This window comes from Aythya fuligula, chromosome 1, assembly GCF_009819795.1.
Source record: "Aythya fuligula isolate bAytFul2 chromosome 1, bAytFul2.pri, whole genome shotgun sequence".
Classification (NCBI taxonomy): Eukaryota; Metazoa; Chordata; class Aves; order Anseriformes; family Anatidae; genus Aythya; species Aythya fuligula.
In genome coordinates this window covers 65,711,989-65,731,286 of record NC_045559.1, presented here as the reverse complement: position 1 = coordinate 65,731,286, position 19,298 = coordinate 65,711,989, and the positions used below count along the sequence as shown (strand labels likewise).

Sequence of the window (19,298 nt, the reverse complement as noted above, 5' to 3'; positions counted from 1 at the left end):
AGACTGGCAGATAGCTGTGCTAGCACTTTGCTCCTATTGTTATTATTTGCACTGGAGTATCACTGGTGCTGCTTTGGCTTCCTGATAGCGTTCAGATAATGGTGAAAACCTATTCAGGCTTCTGGGGTGTTACTAAATCAGTAGTGTCACAAAAGGTTTGTGAAAATGAATTGTTGCTTGATTGTCCTTTCCACAAGTAGCCACCATGCATTTTCAGAGATGGCTCTTTGGGAGTTAACACCATCCTCTCCCACTTTCCTCTGCTCGTTGTATTCATTCTTGCTTTTTCCAAAAGTGCTTCTGCCAGCTTTTCATGTGATGATTTCTTTGTTCCCCACACACAGCCGCATTGTTAGCATGTGATACCACACAAGCCTCACAGCTTTGCTTTGGTGTTTGATAGGATATTAAGCTAAATGGCTGTCAGGCACCCAATAGAAAGGAGGCTAACAAGCTAGCTAGAGGAGGGCTAGAGTTAAAACTTCAGATAGAGTTTGTCTCCATGCGTACTGATTAAACTAGATGAAGCAAAGGGAAAGGCAACAGGAAATAAGTTGCAGTGAGATAGACATTTATATTGTGTTAAGCTGCTTTGTTTTCATTGTCGACCATCATTTGTATTCTATCTGCAGGTAAATTCTACTGTAAGCCTCACTACTGTTACCGACTTTCCGGGTATGCTCAAAGGAAGAGGCCAGCAGTGTCAGGAAAGGTAACTCATTATTTTCATCTAAAATGTCAAGTTCATAGGTTTTGATTCTTAACATTGAAAAAGTAAATGTTATTTTCTATTATCCAGAAGGTAGAAAAATTCAAAATGCATCAAGTTGTTTTGTTATGTCACGATGTCTTGAAGTTCTATAAGTTTTACTTAAAAACAGTTTTTGTAATTATCACTTCTCTTTTCATTATTATTATAAAATAACATACTGTTCCATTCAGAATAGTATTTTGATCTGTTTTCTTGTTAAACAGAAATGCTTATTCAGTTCACTTAGAGACTAGAGGAATTCTGTTACTGGTTTTATTTTTCCTTAAGATGAAACATATTATTTGCATTTTCTCTAAAACATGAAGTTCTGACCCATCTGTATGGGCTTTAAAAAAGACCTTTGGTCTTTTTTGAGTGTTTGCTATCTGTTAGTGGGAATCTGTATGGAAAGAAAGGATATCCTTTCTACTACACAACTGTAATGGAAGCATTTGTGCTTTAAACATAGGACCAAGACCTACTGTGTATTACAGAAAACTGTCCCTGCTTTTATCTGTACAATGCAAGGCATGTTAATTTGTCTCTTCAATTCACTTTTCAGTATTTTTGTGGTACTCTGTGTGAGCAAGAGTGAGCAAACTACATGGTAGTCTCTTTGCATTCAAGTTCTGCTAAGCTTCCATGACACAACCTATCTTTCTCCCATGAGATTATATTTAACCTCTATGGTGGTGATAGCTGTTGTCTTTCTGCCTGTTTCTTGTTTGTTTTTGTTTTGTTTTTTTTTTTAGTACATGCTAACTTTTGGGATTTATCCCAAAATTTGTGCCATACTTTATACCAAAAAGAAAGACCAAAAGTGAAACTTGTATTAAATTCCAGATAAGCAGACTTCAGGAATCTTAATGCTTTGGCTTTCTTGCATATCCAGCTTGTTTTGGGGGGCTTAAATAAAGCAATGTATTGAGAGGGAATGTATTTTGTTCAGACCTTGCCTTATGTGACTATTAAAGGGTATTTTAGTTGCAAGAGGCATGTCTTCCTAGTTCAGTGTTTTCAATACATATAGCTTCATATGAAAAAAGAGCATTTTGGATGTACTTCCAATTTTAATATGAATTTAATCCTCCCCTCCCCAATTCTTACAGGACACCAAAGGACCTCTGCAGGACGCTATGGCAAGCGATGGAAGTGGACGGGCAAATTCCATCTCCGCCTCAGCAGAGAGGGCCCCAGGTAGCTCCGCTTCCTTCTTTAGCAGGGTGGTGCAGTACTCTCTCGTCTTCTTTGACAGAGTTAGGGTGGCAAGCCAGCGCCTGCAAAGCACAGTTTCCTCGATTGGGCACCAGGTAGCCCAGAACCCTTTGGACTCCTTTTTCATGTGTCAGCTGATGGCTTTTGGGGTTCCCTTTCTCTATGTCCAGTCAGAAGTTCTTGTGCAGATCTTAGGGGAATTCTGTGGGCAGTCTGCTGACCAGTAAGATTTAATGTGACCCAACTTAAAAAGCTGTATAACTTGTGTGATTTTTGGGGTGCCATGTGAATTTTGTGCATTATGTGAAAGTCTCAATATATTATTATTTTGCATTGTGGCTTCAAGAGCCTAGATTTTCAGTCCTTTCGAGGACATTATCTGAAATAGTTCCAGGAAAACACAGATGCACGGTTAGGGGTCTCCTCTGAGTGGGCCCAGATGAAGAGGCTTTGTCTGTAATGTATGTATCTTGATGTTAGTCAAGTTAAAAGTTTTTCTGATACACTGGAATGACTTGCAAACTGGATTTCTGTGTTTGCCTGAAATCTGGGAGTGGTTTCTCATTCTCCCAAGCTTTTCTTCATTAATCTGGTACTTGAATGGGGAAGATCCCATTATCTTGGGACGGTGTCTCCTTTGGAACTCTGGGTATCTGTGACAGCTAATGGGATTGGATTCCTTAAACTTCTTGAGTTTTGTGGTGCTGGCAGGTCATGGTGCTCTTCCCTTACTGCCAGAATCTGTGCTGCTCCTGGCCACGGCTTTGGAAATGGGGTAGTGAATGTGTGTGTCTTACTGTGAAGTATTTTTGCCTTTTAACTTAAAATTCTAATTCCTTCTAACATGGGAGAAGTGTCTCTGCTACAAATGCTCGTTCACCCAGCCCCTAAATGTTTATTTAGTCATGTAAGAAAGAGATTTGGTTTCTAGTATTGGTTCTAGAATACTATGGAAAAACTAAATCAGATGCTCTTAGGGGGAGAACACCTTTCTAGCAAAACTTTGAGAAAAGAATGTTTTCACAGTGCTAGTTGAGAAAAGATCTTAAAAACATACAGGCAGACAAAAATCATGCTTATGTTTAACTTTAAGTATTATTCTTAGAAGCATTTCTAAGATGGAAACTGAATGCAGTCAGACTGAAATTCATTCTTACTGCGTGCCGTTGATTCTTCAAGTAGTTACTTTCACTCTTTCCTCTGTCATTGGTGTGGAATTTCCATAGGGCAAATGGAGGAAAGAGAAGGCATTGTGAAAAATGACATTTGCAAAATGCCTTGGACAGATGGGATAACTACTCCATTTTTTGTACTATTGGCTAGACAATTAAATTGTTTTCTCTAAAGGTGAAGAGGTTTTTTTTTTTTTAATATATTTTTATTTTTATGTGGAGCATATTCTTTAAGATATATGGAAAAGATATTTCTTGGAGCTATTATTCATAGAGTATCTCATGAGAATAAGGCAGCTTAATGGGATAAAGCTACTGGTGATGAAAAGTAGAAAAAAAAATTTAACTGTATATCAATTAGTTTTTCAATACAATTGCTGTCAAAGTCTCCTTCTGATTTAGTCCTTCCAACTGATCAAATTTAATTACATTTATAAGTGAGCCTTCAGTGAATAGCATCTGAGTGATCACTAAGTAGGACAAACAATAGGCCGTGGTTTGCTGTACACTGATCAGATATTTCCATCTCTTCTTATGTAGTAGTGGTACAGGTGGCAGCTGTGGTGGCACAATTACAAGAACGGTGATATTTCCAGAGAAGTAAAATAGAACAGACACTGTTTTATCAAACAGCAAAACTTGAAATCTAGGGCTCCTGTTTGCTTGCTGCTATTCTAAAGCAGTTCCTGACTGTAGCATCATTTTTAATCTTCTGGAGCTTTTAAAGCTTTGTCTTTTGTAGTGCACAAAGTCCAATAGGGCATACTCAGCTGGATGAAGCTAGCTCATCTTTAAAGCAGTGTAATATTTTGCATTCGTGTGTGCATGACAGAAATACCTTTAATGGTAGAAGAGTGAGCTCTGGCTCTGCTGTTCTCCCACTTTCTGCTAGAAAATTGCCATTTGTAGCTGAGATTTAGTTTTCTTTGTGAAGCAGGTTCCAAGTGTATTTTAAAATTTCTGGCTCAGCAAGGATTAAGAACCAGGAGGAGGCTAAGTGCAATGTATTTTAAAAGCAAGGTACAGTGTCACTAAAGGCAGGTCAGTTCTCCGTTAATCAGTTTAACGGTCATGTCCTGTAGGTACTTATCTTTAGCTCAAGTTCTTGCTGGATAGGCCAGGAAACTGGAAATGTGTTTACAATTCTGTATGGCTTGGGAAAAAAAAAAGAAAAAAAAGTGAAAAAACACCTCAACTTTTGAATTACAAAGCTTCATGGATACAGTGGAAGAATATGGTACTATCTCTGAGTAATCAAAGGGAATCTGTAAGATCACATCTCTATATCTCTAGTCCTGACTTCAAACTATGTGTGCATAAGCTTTCCTGAAATTTATTAACTTCACTGTGTTAGAAACTGTAGGCATTCTGCTTTTACTGAAGAGTATATTAATGCCTTAAGCAAAAACCTCTATGAATTAGAGATGGAGGCAGAGCTCTTCCAGTGCTCTACTTCAGCCATCTGGTAGATTCACCAATTAACAGGTTGTATATCTGAAACTGTATGACCTCCTTTCAGGAAAGTGCTACCGAATGAAATTTGACAGTAGTAATCTCATACCTTGAGATCTGAGCCAGTCTCAGTAGTGAGGCAGATGTTGATGAGGAGTCTAAGTTGCCTCTAAAGTGAGTAAATAAAATAAAATAAGTAAAACAAAAGTGTAGAATGCATAGGTTTCATTTCTGATGGAAACTAAAGATATCGTAGAATACAAAAGGAAGGTATACAGCAGAAACATCAATTCAACAATATATAAGACAAAAACTTTTCTGTACTTAAATTTTATACCCTCTGAGTTAAATTCAGTCCTGAATTAGCTTGTTCAGTGACCATTATAATGACTTTTAAAAGGCCTGCTTTTTAGGTGCCAAGCTAAATGAATCCCAAGCAAATGCATGGTTTTTCCCCGTACACTCATTATCTCCTTTACTCTGCCACCAAATCTGGTATCTTCCTTTTTAGCCAGCTTAGTAATTAAAATTCATTCAAACACAAAATAACATTCGGCGTATTTGGTCAGCTGAGGTAAGATTGGTCACAACAAGCACTTTCTTGTGATGTGTTACTAACCTGATTGGCATGTATTAACTTTGCTAAAGACGTCAGTCCCTTCCTGGGTGGCCACAGGCTTGCCTGGCATTAAATGTGTTTCGTCTGTCCCTAGTAATGACTATAGTTGTAGAGTACAACCTGTGACAAGCAAGTTGAGGTTTTCTAGCAGTCAAGTAGAACCACTATTTTTGTGAAAGTCCTGCATGGTTTGCCAGAGAGCCTGTGTGACATCTTATGTAGTGTTTACAAGGGATGTTTTCAGGGAGGTTATGTCCAAACTGCCTCTTGCAATACTGACTGGGGAAGGGACAACAAGCTTTTGAGTGAGTGATGCCATTCTCTCCTGGGAAGGGAAGTTGGGAAAAGCAGTTACTATGCTTTTGGTCCTGCTGAACTGTGGCATGCTTGTCGTAGATTCTGTAACCCTTCTCTGTATTCTGTCTGCCTGTTTCTCTCTATCTTCTGCATTTGCCTTTGTTCCAAAGTTGCTGCTATTGCCAAGGGAAAAAAAATGCTTCTCAACTGTCTCACCCTTTGATAATCTGTAACCACCATGTCTTGGATTTTTTTTTTAATATTATTTACGGTACTTTATATGATTTTAATGTGCTTTTAATGCAAATGCTGTTTTTCTATTTGTTCTAAAGGTCTGTAAGAATATATTTTCAAACTTTCAGCTCTTTCTTGACAGATGGACTTGGAACAGTCTTTACCCATATCAGATATATGATAATGCTCCTTGGGGGTGACTTCAGGTGGTGATGTTTTGTTGTAAGATGTTTCCCATTCAAAGCTTGTCTTCTCACAGCAATACATTTCTGCCCACTTCAGCAATAGGAATTTCATAAGGAAAAGACCTGCTAGGGAAGCTCATACTTCAAAATATACTGCAATAATATGCAAGACATGAGGTCTTTGCAGTAGTTACTTGACCCGTGACAGACTTAAGAAACCAATTATAAGCCATAGTATGCAAAACTGAAAATTTAAGTACAAAGTAGAGGCATTAGGTCTCCTGCTTTACAATCACAAAAATATATAGTACATATGATACAGGTGTGCAATATGTAAAGAATATTAAAAGTTAAAAAAAAAAAAAAATCTTCTATGGGTGTGCCTTAAAAGTTTTCAGCAATGTTATGAGCAAATCCTTTATGGCAGACCCTTAAACATGTAATCTGCTGTGTATAGTGAGCAAAGGTGGACTTTACAAGGGGAAGTTCTTTTGCTGACTTGGAGAGCTAGAAAATGGTGAATGCTTCCTGTAAATGGTATACCCTATAAAGTAAGTTAACTGAGCCACATTTTCAAAAGGATCTTAAAACTGTGATTTTCACAGTCTTTATGAATGCGTACAGTAATATTTGCACACACTTCTACTTCTGTGCCTAATGAAGTACAAATATATTTTGTATAAATTTCTAGGTATAAATCGGCAGCTTGTTCATAAGCATTGCCCCTTTCCGGTTCCATTAACATACATTGAACATGCCTTGTGAAAATGATTCAGCTCAAAGCAATACTGTTTGCTTGTACATAGAAACACATCTTCATGAAATCCTCCATTTGGTCACTTCTTTTCATTACTATTCAGCTTCGGGTTTTGTTCATTTTAATTTAGTCTGTTATAAACACTAAATCACAGATGATCCAGTAAACTAACTAATTCTGTGAGACTGCTCTGTTTGTCATACCTTCATTTTAAACCACTAAACTCTGCATTTACAAACATCCATAGCCCTCCCCTCCCCACCCCAAAATAAAATTAAAAAAAAAAAAAAAAAGTACATCCATATTTTGGGATGTATCACTAAACTGGGAGGAAAGATAGCTCCTCTTCTGCTGTGCCTTGAAGGTTTTGTTTTTTGTTTGGAGTAACGGTGGTGTTGTGTTCTGCAGGACAGGGCACATAATACTGAACCCTTTTATGGGGTTTCATACAGCTCCAAAGAGATCTAATGCAAGATTTATTTCTCTGCTGGAAGATTTAAAATGTAAACTTAAGAATCAGATCCTGTGTTTTTGGAAGCTGAGGAGAGTGCGTGGGCTGCATGATTAGGACCAAGGTTCGGTGCCCGGTGAATCATTGCTCAATAGCAAGCCAGGAATCTCTCTTAGGAGATGTGCTCGACTGTTCCCAGTCCATCATGTTCCTTGTCAGTGTTCTTATCAGGATTTGTGTGGCTTTGGTGTAAAAGAAAGGAGTACGCTCAGGGACCAGCAATTTGAATCCCAGAACATTTGGAAAGACAAAGGCACGACTGGAAGGTTATTTGTTCTGAAGAGCTGGGATGCAGCTGACCTAACAGAGCTTCACTGAAAAATCAATCCTAGAAAAAGATCTGGGGGCTGAGGAAGAATATACAAAATAGTGATGTGGTTAGTTCATGCTCATGGCTGGATCCTGCTAAGAACACTTTTTCTAGGGAGCAAAAGGTCTCCCGATTCCACCTTTCTCTCTAGCTTTCAGACCTGTAGACTTGTTCCACTGAAATATTTGTTTAATGTTTGTCATGTGTATATTCTGAAGGGTGATATGAATTTTTCTGGGCACTTTTAAGAGCTTCATTAGAAGTTTATGCATCTTAGAAAAAGAATATTGTGTAAAGGAGTTGGATTCGTTTGATTGTAGAATTAAAACATCTGTTTTTATTGTGTTTTGTTGTTTTATTTTTTTAAGTAGAATCTCAGAAATAATTGTTTTGAGGAGACTGTTTCCCTCAGAGAAATAGAGGGGGTTTAAATGAATTAAACTCGGTGACAGAAAATATTTGTGAGACAATTAGTGCTCAGAAAGGCTTCATGTCTCCGTTGTATAGCTTCTTTGAAGATTTTTATTTATGCAGTTGTTTTTAACCTGTTTTTGTTTTGGGTGTGTGTCTCTTTAAATTATGTACTACTTGGTTTTCCTGTTGCTGTGGAATCAAGACATTATTTGTTCAATTGTGTGAAATGTTCAAGGGAATAAATTCCAAACAATCTTCAGGTTTCTGAGTTTTTCTTTGTCATCCCCCTTCTTCTTCCACTAGTTCCAGGTGAGGAATGCTGTGGGGGATAAGTATTTCGGGGGAGAACGAAATGAATAGATCTAGCAAGCTTGAATACTCTTCCAAAGATGTTTTGGGGAGCTGCATGTACGTGTAACTGCAAAGTACCACAGAGACTTCTGAGGGCAGTTCTGCTCTGACAGACACTGGATCTGGTAACTTTTCAGTACACTTCTGTACCTGTTTCTATTTATTTGTTTATTTATTTATTTTCTTATTTTATGTTGCTGTTATGTTGTGGTTTCCTCAGTTTGCAGGGCATACACTGCCCAGACAGCATCACGTATTTCTGTAGAAAAAGTGGTAAGGACCCTCATACCAAATATTCTACCTCTTTGCTGTAGATACACTGTCAGTATTGTAGCTTCACTGATTTTTTTCGATTTGGGAGGCTGTTTTGTGTGCCTTGCTACAGGCCAAAGTTCTTTCTAGCACTCTGTAAACAGGGCAGTGAAACCCATCTGTGAGGGGAGAGGAAGAACATGAGGCAGTGTAAGTCAACCCAGAGGAGCAGGGAGGCATAGCCTTTGCATCTGGTGTGACAGGTAAGCTTTGGGGCAAGATCTGTTTCCTCTTATTTGTACAGCAGCAGCTGAGATGATGGGATGTTAGAAGTGATGGAGAGGTATAAAATGAGTAAATGTGAAGCCTTTTTGCCAAATCCTGTCTCTTACATTCTAGCTAAATGGTTCTCTCCTCTCAGGGGGATGACACATGGAGATGACCTCCATTCCTCAAGACCATTAATAGACTATTCTACTATGTTCTTATGACCAACATGTGGAGTTGTTTCATAATTTTGAGCTACGTTTTCCTGTTCTCTAAGATATACTGGGTGAGCCTCCCTTAGTGAATCATTCTGTTTCTTATCTCAGATGCTTTCTCATGCTTTCTACTACAACTGAAAGCTTGTAATAGCAGATGACTTTTGAGCATCTAATTGTGAATGATGTGGGTTGATTTGGCCAGAGTAGCTGTGTTTAAATGGTAGATCACAGAGCTGCAATGTGAAACCAACTCTTACACATTATGATTTCCTTTCTTAGAGGAAAATAATCACTTTATGCCTTTGAAATTGCCTTGTGTTTTTCTTTACCATGATGAATATTCTTAATTTTGAATCTAAAATAGACTTTCATTTCTGAGAAGGAGCTGTCAGTGTTCAGTATAAAACTTCATATGCTGGTGTGTGAACTAGAAGTGTCATTTCCATGTGCCACTAGAACAGCTTCCACTGGTCTGTATCAGGAAAGCTGTTGACTTTACAGGTACATATATTGTCTTCAGAAATCAAATTTTTGTTAAAAAATAATATATATATATATATATGGAGGGAGGTGCACTTCCTGAGCTCATCCCCATCTGTGGTGAAGTCAGACAGTCCTTGCTGTTCACAGTACAGTAGACAGTGGCTTCTCCAATTTTTATCTGAAATCAAATATTTGTATAATGGGGTGCTCCCAGTCACTCTCACCTCATTCTTTGTGAAGTCTACACATATCTCTCATGCTTTCTGTTTCTGTCCCTGTGGTTCTTCTGATGACTTCACATGTTCTCTTACTAATGCCTCAGGGAAGGGTTGAGCTCTGGATCCTGCTCTGGCAGAGGGGTGCTGCCAGGGAACTCCTTCCATGACCCTGCCACTCAAAAGTCACTTTTTGTTAAAGACACCCTAGTTTTGCTTGTGAAGCAAAACTGAACCTTTGTCAAGTGTTCTCTTCACCACCACACTTTCTCCTCACTCCCATTCCAACCTAGGATATTTACCTTAAAATTATTTAATCTAGAGGAAACTTTATTCTGTAAGTAAAGCGCCAAATAACACACTGTGTCAAATACGATTATTTTAAAACTTTGTTGAGCAAATGAACTGGCCTAAAAATGAGGAAGGAAAGTAGAAGATTTGGGGTGGGCTATGCTCTTGCTGGGTGTACATACCTCCTTGCTTTAGTTCTGTAAAGACAACACATTGATTTTCCAGCATATGTTATTCTAGGGTCTTGACTCTCACAGATTTGTCCCTCACTTGCATCCATTGCTTTTGAGAGTCTTTAACATTATTTAGGACTTGCTGTACTTGTTGAATAGATTAAATATGATCTTTGTCCTACAGATGAGGAAAATGAGCTGTCATGTATACTTTTTTGCAGTTGCTATCCTCACTTGTAGTTGCCAAAGAAATAATCTGCAGAAAATCTTATGTGGACGCTAACTACAATTTATTTACCCCTGAGCTGAAATTAAAGGACTGAACTTCACAATATAAATAGCACTATATTAAGGACGAGGTTTAAAAGCAAGGTTACGTACTTAGTGTGTAAATCACTTCATAACATTGAGGTAGTGAACCATTAAAAGTGCACAAAAGTCTGTGGGGAGTGTGAATGCTTCATTTCCTTGAAAACAGAATTACTTCAATTGAAGCTCAACTGAATTAGCCTTTACGGGTGTTTGGAAACTTCCCTGTAAGATTTGAGCTTTAAGGAATATTAAGGTGTTTTCCACTGTGCATCCCAAAACAGCTTACTTCATCAGGTTAATTTTGGTAGCAGTTTTGCCAAGAGAAACACTGGCATAGACGATTTCTTTTGCAACACCTGACACTAGGGTAGTGTAGAAAGCCTGCTGTGTACAAGTTGTTTCCTACTTTAGACAAAATAATCTTCATCTCTTATGGTAGAAAGTAACATAACTGTTTCATGTAGATCTTTTCCTCTAATCTTCTGTAACAGTGATGAGAAGGCATGAGGTACTTCAAAAATAATAAAATGAATGAATAATTAATTAAAACAAGACTGTAGCAGGTTTACCACCTGCTTGTGGACAGCAGCATGAGATACTAAGATATGCAGTTTGTAATGTATCTTCAAATACAAAGGGGAAACAAGGGGACAAAAGCAAACTTAAAAATAAATAAATAAAAATTGGAAAATATTTGAAGAGAAGGAACAGATACCACAGAGTCAACAGTGAACCTGTTTTCCTGCTTCTATGAAGAGTGATAAGGAGAAAGGTGGAGTAGTAGTTGTTGAGCTGATCATGGCAACGTAGAGCCTATCTTAGGCTTTCAAAACAAATCAGGGCAGATGCTCTTTAAGGACAAGATGGCACTTCTATGCTCTGTTTAGTTACTTACATCCTCTCTCAAAAATGTATGTTTAGTCTGACATTTCTCATGTTTGCTGTCATCCCAGCAGGCTGTGTTTTCTTTTTTTGGAAAATTTCATAACTGTCCTTTCTGCTGTTATAGAAGTTTATCTGATGGCCTGGGGGTAGTAGTGTTTAAAAATAGGACTTTTTTTTTGTACCCAAGAGATGTTTCAGATACTTTCAGGCTTCGGTAACTCGGTGATTTAAAACATCAGAACTGATGTGTATGTTATCTTTCATCAGTTAGGTCTTTTGGAAGCTTTGTTTTGGAACTGTCATGGAGTTTGAATATACCTGGCTATATACCTATGTAATAGAGTTTTCTTAGCTTCAGAAAAAAATCCCACTAAGGTATGAAGCTCTGGAGTTCTTGGAATATTCAATTGCTTTACAAGTTACACAAGAGTAGGTGGGATAAGTGCAGATACTAGGAAACCATGCAAGAGAATAAGGGGAGCAGATGCTGATGTTTATTGAATTGTATGCAACTTCTACTTAGGACAAGTATTTCCCAATATATTTTCCTGTAATTGCCAGAAATTAATAGAAATTCAAGTGAGGACATGGTTAGTATCTAAATATATTCTGAGATCCAGTAATTACGAAATTCTGTCGTAAATTACAGCAGAAGAGAGACTGAGTAGTTCAGTAGTTGAAAGAAGATATCCATTCCAAAGCTGTTTTGAATCTGATTGCCATTTGAATGGGAAATTGAAAATATTTGGTGTTCCAGACTTTATTATTATGTATGATTAAATTTCTAGTTACTGATTGTTTGTTCTTTAATGGTGAAAACATTTTCCAGGATCCGAGATGGAATTGGAAGAGCAGACTTCTATTAAAAAAAAAAAAAAAAAGGCGTGCCTTGTATTGATAGATTCCTCTGGTACTTTTAGATGGAAGTGTCCTTGGTTTAGCTTTTTGTTATTTGCACAGTGGGAATCACCTTGCCTGATACCTCCTGGTGAAATGAAAGATTTCAGAAGGCTGCTACATACATGTGGTGAGAAATGGATGCCACTATGAACAAGCTCCCTGGAGTCTTATGTAGTAGAGGAGAATCTTTCTTTCTAACAACATAAGAGGTTACAGTTTGGATAAGATAATTCTTGGACAGTCACTCTTAAATATTAATTCCAAAGGAATTTAAAACAAAGAACATCTCTTACTTTAAAAAGGGGAAAAACCCTGAGCCAAAGTCAAGGTGATTTTGGAATACAGTGTGACCTTTCTCTCTTTTCCTTTTGCTCCCTGGCAGTTCCTGGGTGTGCCTCATCCCAGGTGGCTTTTTGAGGTAATATACCTTTAATAGTTTCCAGGACAAAACTTATCCCTGCAAAGTAATGTTATCTTTAGCTAGATTATCCTTTACTGCTCTTTATCCTTCCCACACTCAGTTTCTTTCAAGAAATAGAAACAAGGCCAGGCAACAAATGATAGAGCTGATCAAGATGCTTGGAGAGAGCTCAGACATCTCAGATGATACCAACAAAATGGAAAATGATAGGTAATACATTATTGACTTACCAATATTCCTGGATAACGGACATACCAATAATTAACCAACTTAAAAAATATAAATTGATGTAGGAGTTTCATCTCCATAGTGCTGTTAACCTGTTAAAACAGAAGTAAAAATTGAATCTGTGCAAATGGTAACATTCTCTGCTAGAAAAGCTGCATTAAGGAGAATGAAGCTTAGCAGTGTACACTGGGGCTTGGATTAAGTGACCTAATATCTCCTTTCCCCAGTTTCTTTTCTCCACCCACTGTCTACAACACTGGCCTCTTTCCAGGAGTCCAGAAATACATTCCTGGATTGTTCTATACCTCTGCTGTAGTGAAGACAGCTTTTCTATATTGTTAAAATATGTCCTGAGCTTTAAACTTTCATTATGTAATAATACAACCTCATGCATTTGTTATGAAAAACACCACATATTTCTCAAACATAATTTGTGGTTTAAGCTGCAGATGAATTTTGACTTGTTTTCAAGTCACAAATGTGAATTAAAGATGACCTTGAAATAAAACTGATTAATATATTCACTTTTGCTGGCTTCCACTAAAAATGAAGAAAGATCGATCAACTTGTCAGCTGTTTTACTCTTGCTCTACCAGTGTTGTAGGAAGCAACATTTTGTCAGTGTCTTTCTTGACAATTCTACAAGTCTGTTTTAACTGAATAGTGTGGGAGCAGGGGGGAAATATTGCAACATCAATGAGATGGATATCTAAGTTACTAATGCCATTCAATAGTCGGTCCAGTTCACATTTGTAAGTATGAAGAGAATGGGCTTCCACCTTTACTGACAGTATCTGAGATATGAAGAACTTAGTTGTAGCTGCAGGTCGTGGAGGAGGACTTGCATCTTCTTAAGTTTGTTTCTATGGTATCTATGGTTTCTGCAGCTTCAGAATTCCTTGAATATTTTATTGTCAGTTATTCCCATACACGTGATACTGGTTTTTGGGGTGCCTTTGAGTGCTTCTTCACTGTTCTTCTTTGCTTAGGAAGCCAGTATTATATTAACAGGAATCTCACTGATTTTTATTTTGTGTGCTGTTGAATCAAGTAAAGCTCTAAAATTTCTTGGTCTGCACTAGAAATGGTGCTGGTTCTTTAATAACTCTCTGTTGGGTACTTCTGCATCAGAGGATATTTAAATAAAACAACTTTCTGTCTGTACAGTTTAATCTCCGTTTCTCTGTTTAGTTCCCAGATTTGCTAGGATGAATTGGTTTGGTGACAGTTTGAGGACTGAGATTTGAGGGGTTAGCAGGGGTCTCAGGCACGTCTTTTAGAACGTTTAGTTAGTTATTATTCATTGTTGAGACTGATGCATGTGCATTACAGACAAATTTAAGTAGGGTAATCTCCTGGTTTGAGCTCATTTTGAATCCTGTGCACGGACACTTTGGATGGCTTACTTATGAATAGATTTTGCTTTCTTACTGTACTGTCCTCTTTGAATTTAGAGCTTTTATGTTTAGCAGAACATGATATGGAACAAGCTGGAAATGCAGACATGAGATAATTCAAGATTTGACAACTTCCCAATATAGTTGAATAATCCAGGCTCCCTGAGGACTTGAGAATACCCTAGGATAGTAAGAGAGAACACTGAGACATTATATCAAAATAACTTTGACACTTGATGACTATTATGTATTTATATTCAAATAAATGCATTCTTTCCTCTGTTTGAGCAGGTGTTTTATTACCCTTTTGGCTTTGTGGATGTGCTTATCAAAATTCAGGGGATGCAACCAGGAAATGTGCAGTTCTGCAGTATGTGATGTGAGGCTTTGTGAACAAGCAGTGACAAGAATTCACCCATCCTGCAAGGGCTCTTGCCACTGGTTTTCTAGAGACCTTTCTTAGAAGAGAAGATAAATTTTGAAGAGAGGATGCATGTGGTTTTAAAAACTTAAAAACTTCTTCCTAACCTCAAAAAACTCTACTTAACACACTTCTGTAGGTGATTTTAGATTTGCCAGCTATATGTTTTGTATATTTCATATTGGCAAATGGAACACTACCAAAATTCTTAAGTGGCTAGATACTAATTTTGGAGAGGATTAAAGAAAGGATTTCTGGCCGTGTCTCTCAAAAGAAATCAGTTGCACTTAATTAAGTGGGATATCTTAATTGACTTACTGTTTCAGTATGTACAGCATCCAGCAGCGTGTGTGCGTCAGTACTAAGCACTCCGTTTTAGTGCACACTGTGCTGTGAGCACAAGCATCTCACAGGAGGTGCCTTTGCTGAACCTGCTCGTGTAGGCCATATAATTGTGATGCTTAATATCTGACATTTGTTAGTCCCTTCCTTATTTCCAAGTCTTCTGTCTTCACTTAAGGTGAAGTTGAGAGAAAAGGGTTGGAGTTGGGCATTCTGGATCCTGTTTCTGGCACTGCCACTAATCTGTTGTGAGGCTGACTTGCTGGTATTTAATCTCTGTGCCTGGACTTGTGCAGTGCCTCTGCAGTACTTACCTACTTCCAAAATAGGCTTGTTTTAATATGCTAATACTTGTAAAACATTTCAAGGCCCTTAGGTGAGGAGTGGAGTTGAAGTACAAAGAGGCAGTTAAAGGAATTAAAGTGGGCAAAGGTGAAACTTTTTTGGGAAAAAAATGAAATTCAATCTGACACTAAAACAAATGAAAAATGAGACGCCAAAAATGCTATTCTAGATCATTTGTATTCTTCTGCATAACTCAGTGATAATTTTTGTTGAAATGCAAGCAAACTTCAGAAACATTACCCTCAAAGATATTTCTTACAGATTAATGACAATGGAATCTGAGGACATTTGGCATATCTGACTCTGTTCACTGCATTACTTTTAAACTCCCACAGAAAAATTCCATCTTCCATCTCAGTATTTTGTCATACATGTTATGATGTAGTACCCATGGCAGTTGCTTTATCTGATATAGATAGCGGTGCTCTCAAACATTTGTGTGGAGAAGGAAGTAATCTAAGAGACTGGAAAAGAGGATTGAAAACAAACAGGTAAAGTGCTTCAGACTATTATAAAAGCACAAGATTTAAGAAATCCAGAATGAAGATTGTACTGAGAAATGTATTAACACATTCCCTCCTTTGCATGTGTTTCTCAGTAGATTCTTTTATTTGAGTTGCTGTGCCTCCCTGAGGCCCCATCTGAATCTGTGCAAAATACTAAATCCATACTTTACAAGACATGACATTTACCTTGGAGAGCTTGCAGTCTTATCAGATTTGACTAAGAAAATGAAGTGCAGAGGTACTGCATGATTAATGAAAAACAAGTTCTAGTACAGTGACACAGAAATGATTTAGGCAAAGGCAGGTAGTTTCCCTTGGGGGAAAAATTAATTGTTCTCAGATTCCCAGTTTTGTCCTATGTCTTCAGCAAGTATTATGTCAGGGAGTAATCCTGGCAAGGTTTCATCTGGTTCATGAGAATAATCTGGAGTTTTTATAGAAATCTGGGGAAAAATAGAGATGGGATACTCTCACAAGAGGAGATTCTCAGACCTTCCTGTAGTCTCCAAAGTTGCTGAAATCAGGATGGAGAAAAGGACTCATGCAGAAGGCAAGGAGCAGTTCGGTGTAGGAATGTTATCTCTGATCATGCGACTTTCTTTACAGGAGGCAGGCCGTGTCAAGGCTGAGAATAATTAAAGGACTCTGGCAGCTTGCACACAACAGCTAAGCAGCCCGTCCTGTTAGGAAAAACAGTTCCATTTGGATGATCTATGTAATGTTTGTGGCCCATTGCTCTTCCAAAGTAAAGAATCAGATTTTAAAATGTATCCTATTTTGGATGTTGTTTGTGGATTTTTAACTGATCTGTTGGTTGCATGAGAAACTGCTCTTGGCTTTCAGGTAGCTCCCCTCCCTAGCTAATAACATAGCATTTTTCTGGCACATGTAGCCTCATCAGCCCCTTTTCTCTCAGTTGTGACCGATTTCAGGCTTTTGGCCTTGGGCCCAAATGTACTGACAAGGTGGAATGTCAGATAATGGATAATGAATGTACTCTGCAGCTATTTCCCACTGGCAAGCTACAAAATAGCCTGGGGAATACAGCATGACAATTTGAGAGGGGGACCTTTCCTCTCCAGAGGAACATTAAAAAGCAAGGCTTTAGCATCTACAAGAACTGCATTGAAATAGACCTTGTTCATGCATACAGCACCATATATATTGAGAAGAAATAAGGGTAGGACATCCACAATTTTCCCTTTGCCAATTTATTTATTTTTGGTAGCTTCAAATGAATCGACTCTATAGCATGATGTGGAGAAATTGTTCATCATTTTGTAATGTTAACTAAACCTATATCTTCTGCTTACTTTTGTCCCTTAGCTAGGTTTGTGGACTGTAATGCTTTCTTTCTGATAGTTGATAACGTCATTTGGCTATTGGTAGCATTTCTCCTGTTTCACATTTGGTAACAAAGTTGACAGTGGCTTTGCAACTAGCCAGATAATCCTTCATGGCACCTTTTAGAAACAAAACCAAGTCTTGTGTACAGTGTGTTCACATAGACCAAACTTTTACAGATCCCTTGCTGATGTTGGTAATCAGTTGAGCTCCTGGATTATGTTCTCAATGCAGAGCTGGTTTATGTGCAAAGTAAGGCGGAGGCGTGTGACCAATCCTGCACCTGAAGTGTGTAGCTATATACATGAATTTGAGAATTGCTGGGAATTTTCTTCTTACTTTGTAGGTGTTTTGAGACAGAGAGCCCTTACCAAGCTTATGGGATATCCTGGCTTGACCACATCCTTCTACCTTTAAGTTTGGATAGATTTTCCATCTTTTCAAATTTTTAACAGTTTTATTGATTCATTTGCCCACACTTAAGTGTTTATACTGTGGCAGAATTGGTTTGTTTCTCTTGGTACATGTTATACTGATACAGGGTCTTCATGATTAGAAGGTTAATGATAACTTGTTTTTATTGAATAACATGCCTGAAAGATTATATATGCTAGTGAAATGCATATAAACAGATGTCAGCTTGATTTTCAGTCCTTTTTTACCTTAGAGTTATTGCTACTGGTCTTTGTTCCCAGCCCAGGCTGTGAAACAAGCATCTCTTTTTTTCTTTTTTTTTTCTTCCAATATTCCATTCACATGATTTAATTATATGAAAATGATATTATGTATTTTACTTTTCTTTGAAAAGGCTGACCAAACAAAAAAACAAACAAACAAAACACTCACACACACAAAACAAAAAACCTTAAGATTGTTAAAAAAAAAACAGAAGAATGAAATAATGTCAGATGAAAAAAAAAATCTCATTCTTCTCGTTTTCATCCATTTTTTTCTGCTTGTGGACATTTCAGCTATGTTGGGGTATGCATCAGAAGAGAGCAAGTTAAAAACAGTCTGTGAAAAGATATTTCTCTGGAAATAGCTGAGCCTAGCTGAGCGCTGTGTTGTGTAAAAAGTTCCAAGTAGAAAAACTCTCGTTTTATGATGATTTGGTGAATTCTTTCTTTGTTTTCCTTCACCTTGATGTTCTTCCATTACCCAGAGTCCTTGGTTTTTCCATGTCAGCCAGAACTGGCAGAGCAATATTCCAGGTCAGTTCCCCTGTTACTGTGAACTCAGGGCTGGGGAATGTAACACAGATTGCAAAAATAGATTTGGCTGAGGTGGTATCACCATCTAGAGAGAATGAAATGAAATGTGAATCCCAGCTGAGGAGGCAGTTCAGTTCCACTGAACTTTGAAAGGACTAATACAACATACGGCTTAGCAGCAGGAAACGGTAGAGACCATTGTGTGCTTGGAAATGGAAGGTAATGCTCCCTCCTTCCACCTGAGCAAGCCACGGTTTGTACCATAAATAACCCTGGGAGTTACAGCCAAGGGCACAGCAGCCACTTGCCCACATCATAGAAAGGTTCAAGCAAGTGGGAAGAGCACTCCTGGCAGTTGTCTTCATGAGATTTTATCTTTCTAGAGAGGGATTTGAAAGTAACGCCACTAATTATGGCAAGGCCTAGGTAGTCCTTTAACTGAGATGTTACTGGGTGAATAATTGTCCATAATAAGGGCTATTACGGGAATAAACTGATAAACTACAAAGAACAGAGAAAGAAAACAGAAGTTGTCTTGGAGGTCAAAACATGTGAGGATAAAATCAATGTTGCCAAAGCTTGTGCTAGGTTCAGATTTGTATAGGAAAGGAAAACAAGCAGCTGTATTCTTTAAGTATTTAAGTACAAGCAAGATGAGGAAAAACAGAAGTGGGTCCACAGAGGATGAGTCTGAGATTAAATGCAGTTTTAGGAACAGCCAGGATAGCAAGTGGATATTTGGCCTCCGATTTCAGCTGGGAGGTTGGCATTGAACATGGGAGCAAAAGATGTTAGTGTATATATAGCAAGGTTTGGAAA

General features: G+C 37.9%; 1 protein-coding gene across 12 annotated transcripts in view; it reads left to right on the top strand.

The window, feature by feature from the left end:
- MICAL3 (microtubule associated monooxygenase, calponin and LIM domain containing 3) overlaps positions 1-19,298 on the top strand; it is a 151,596-nt gene that overhangs the window by 83,805 nt on the left and 48,493 nt on the right. For all 12 annotated transcript variants that reach the window (XM_032189435.1, XM_032189425.1, XM_032189408.1 and 9 more), the window contains 2 exons: positions 633-712; positions 1,861-1,948. In XM_032189435.1, the coding sequence (XP_032045326.1) occupies positions 633-712; positions 1,861-1,948 (168 nt within the window). The remainder of the gene's footprint in view (positions 1-632; positions 713-1,860; positions 1,949-19,298) is intronic.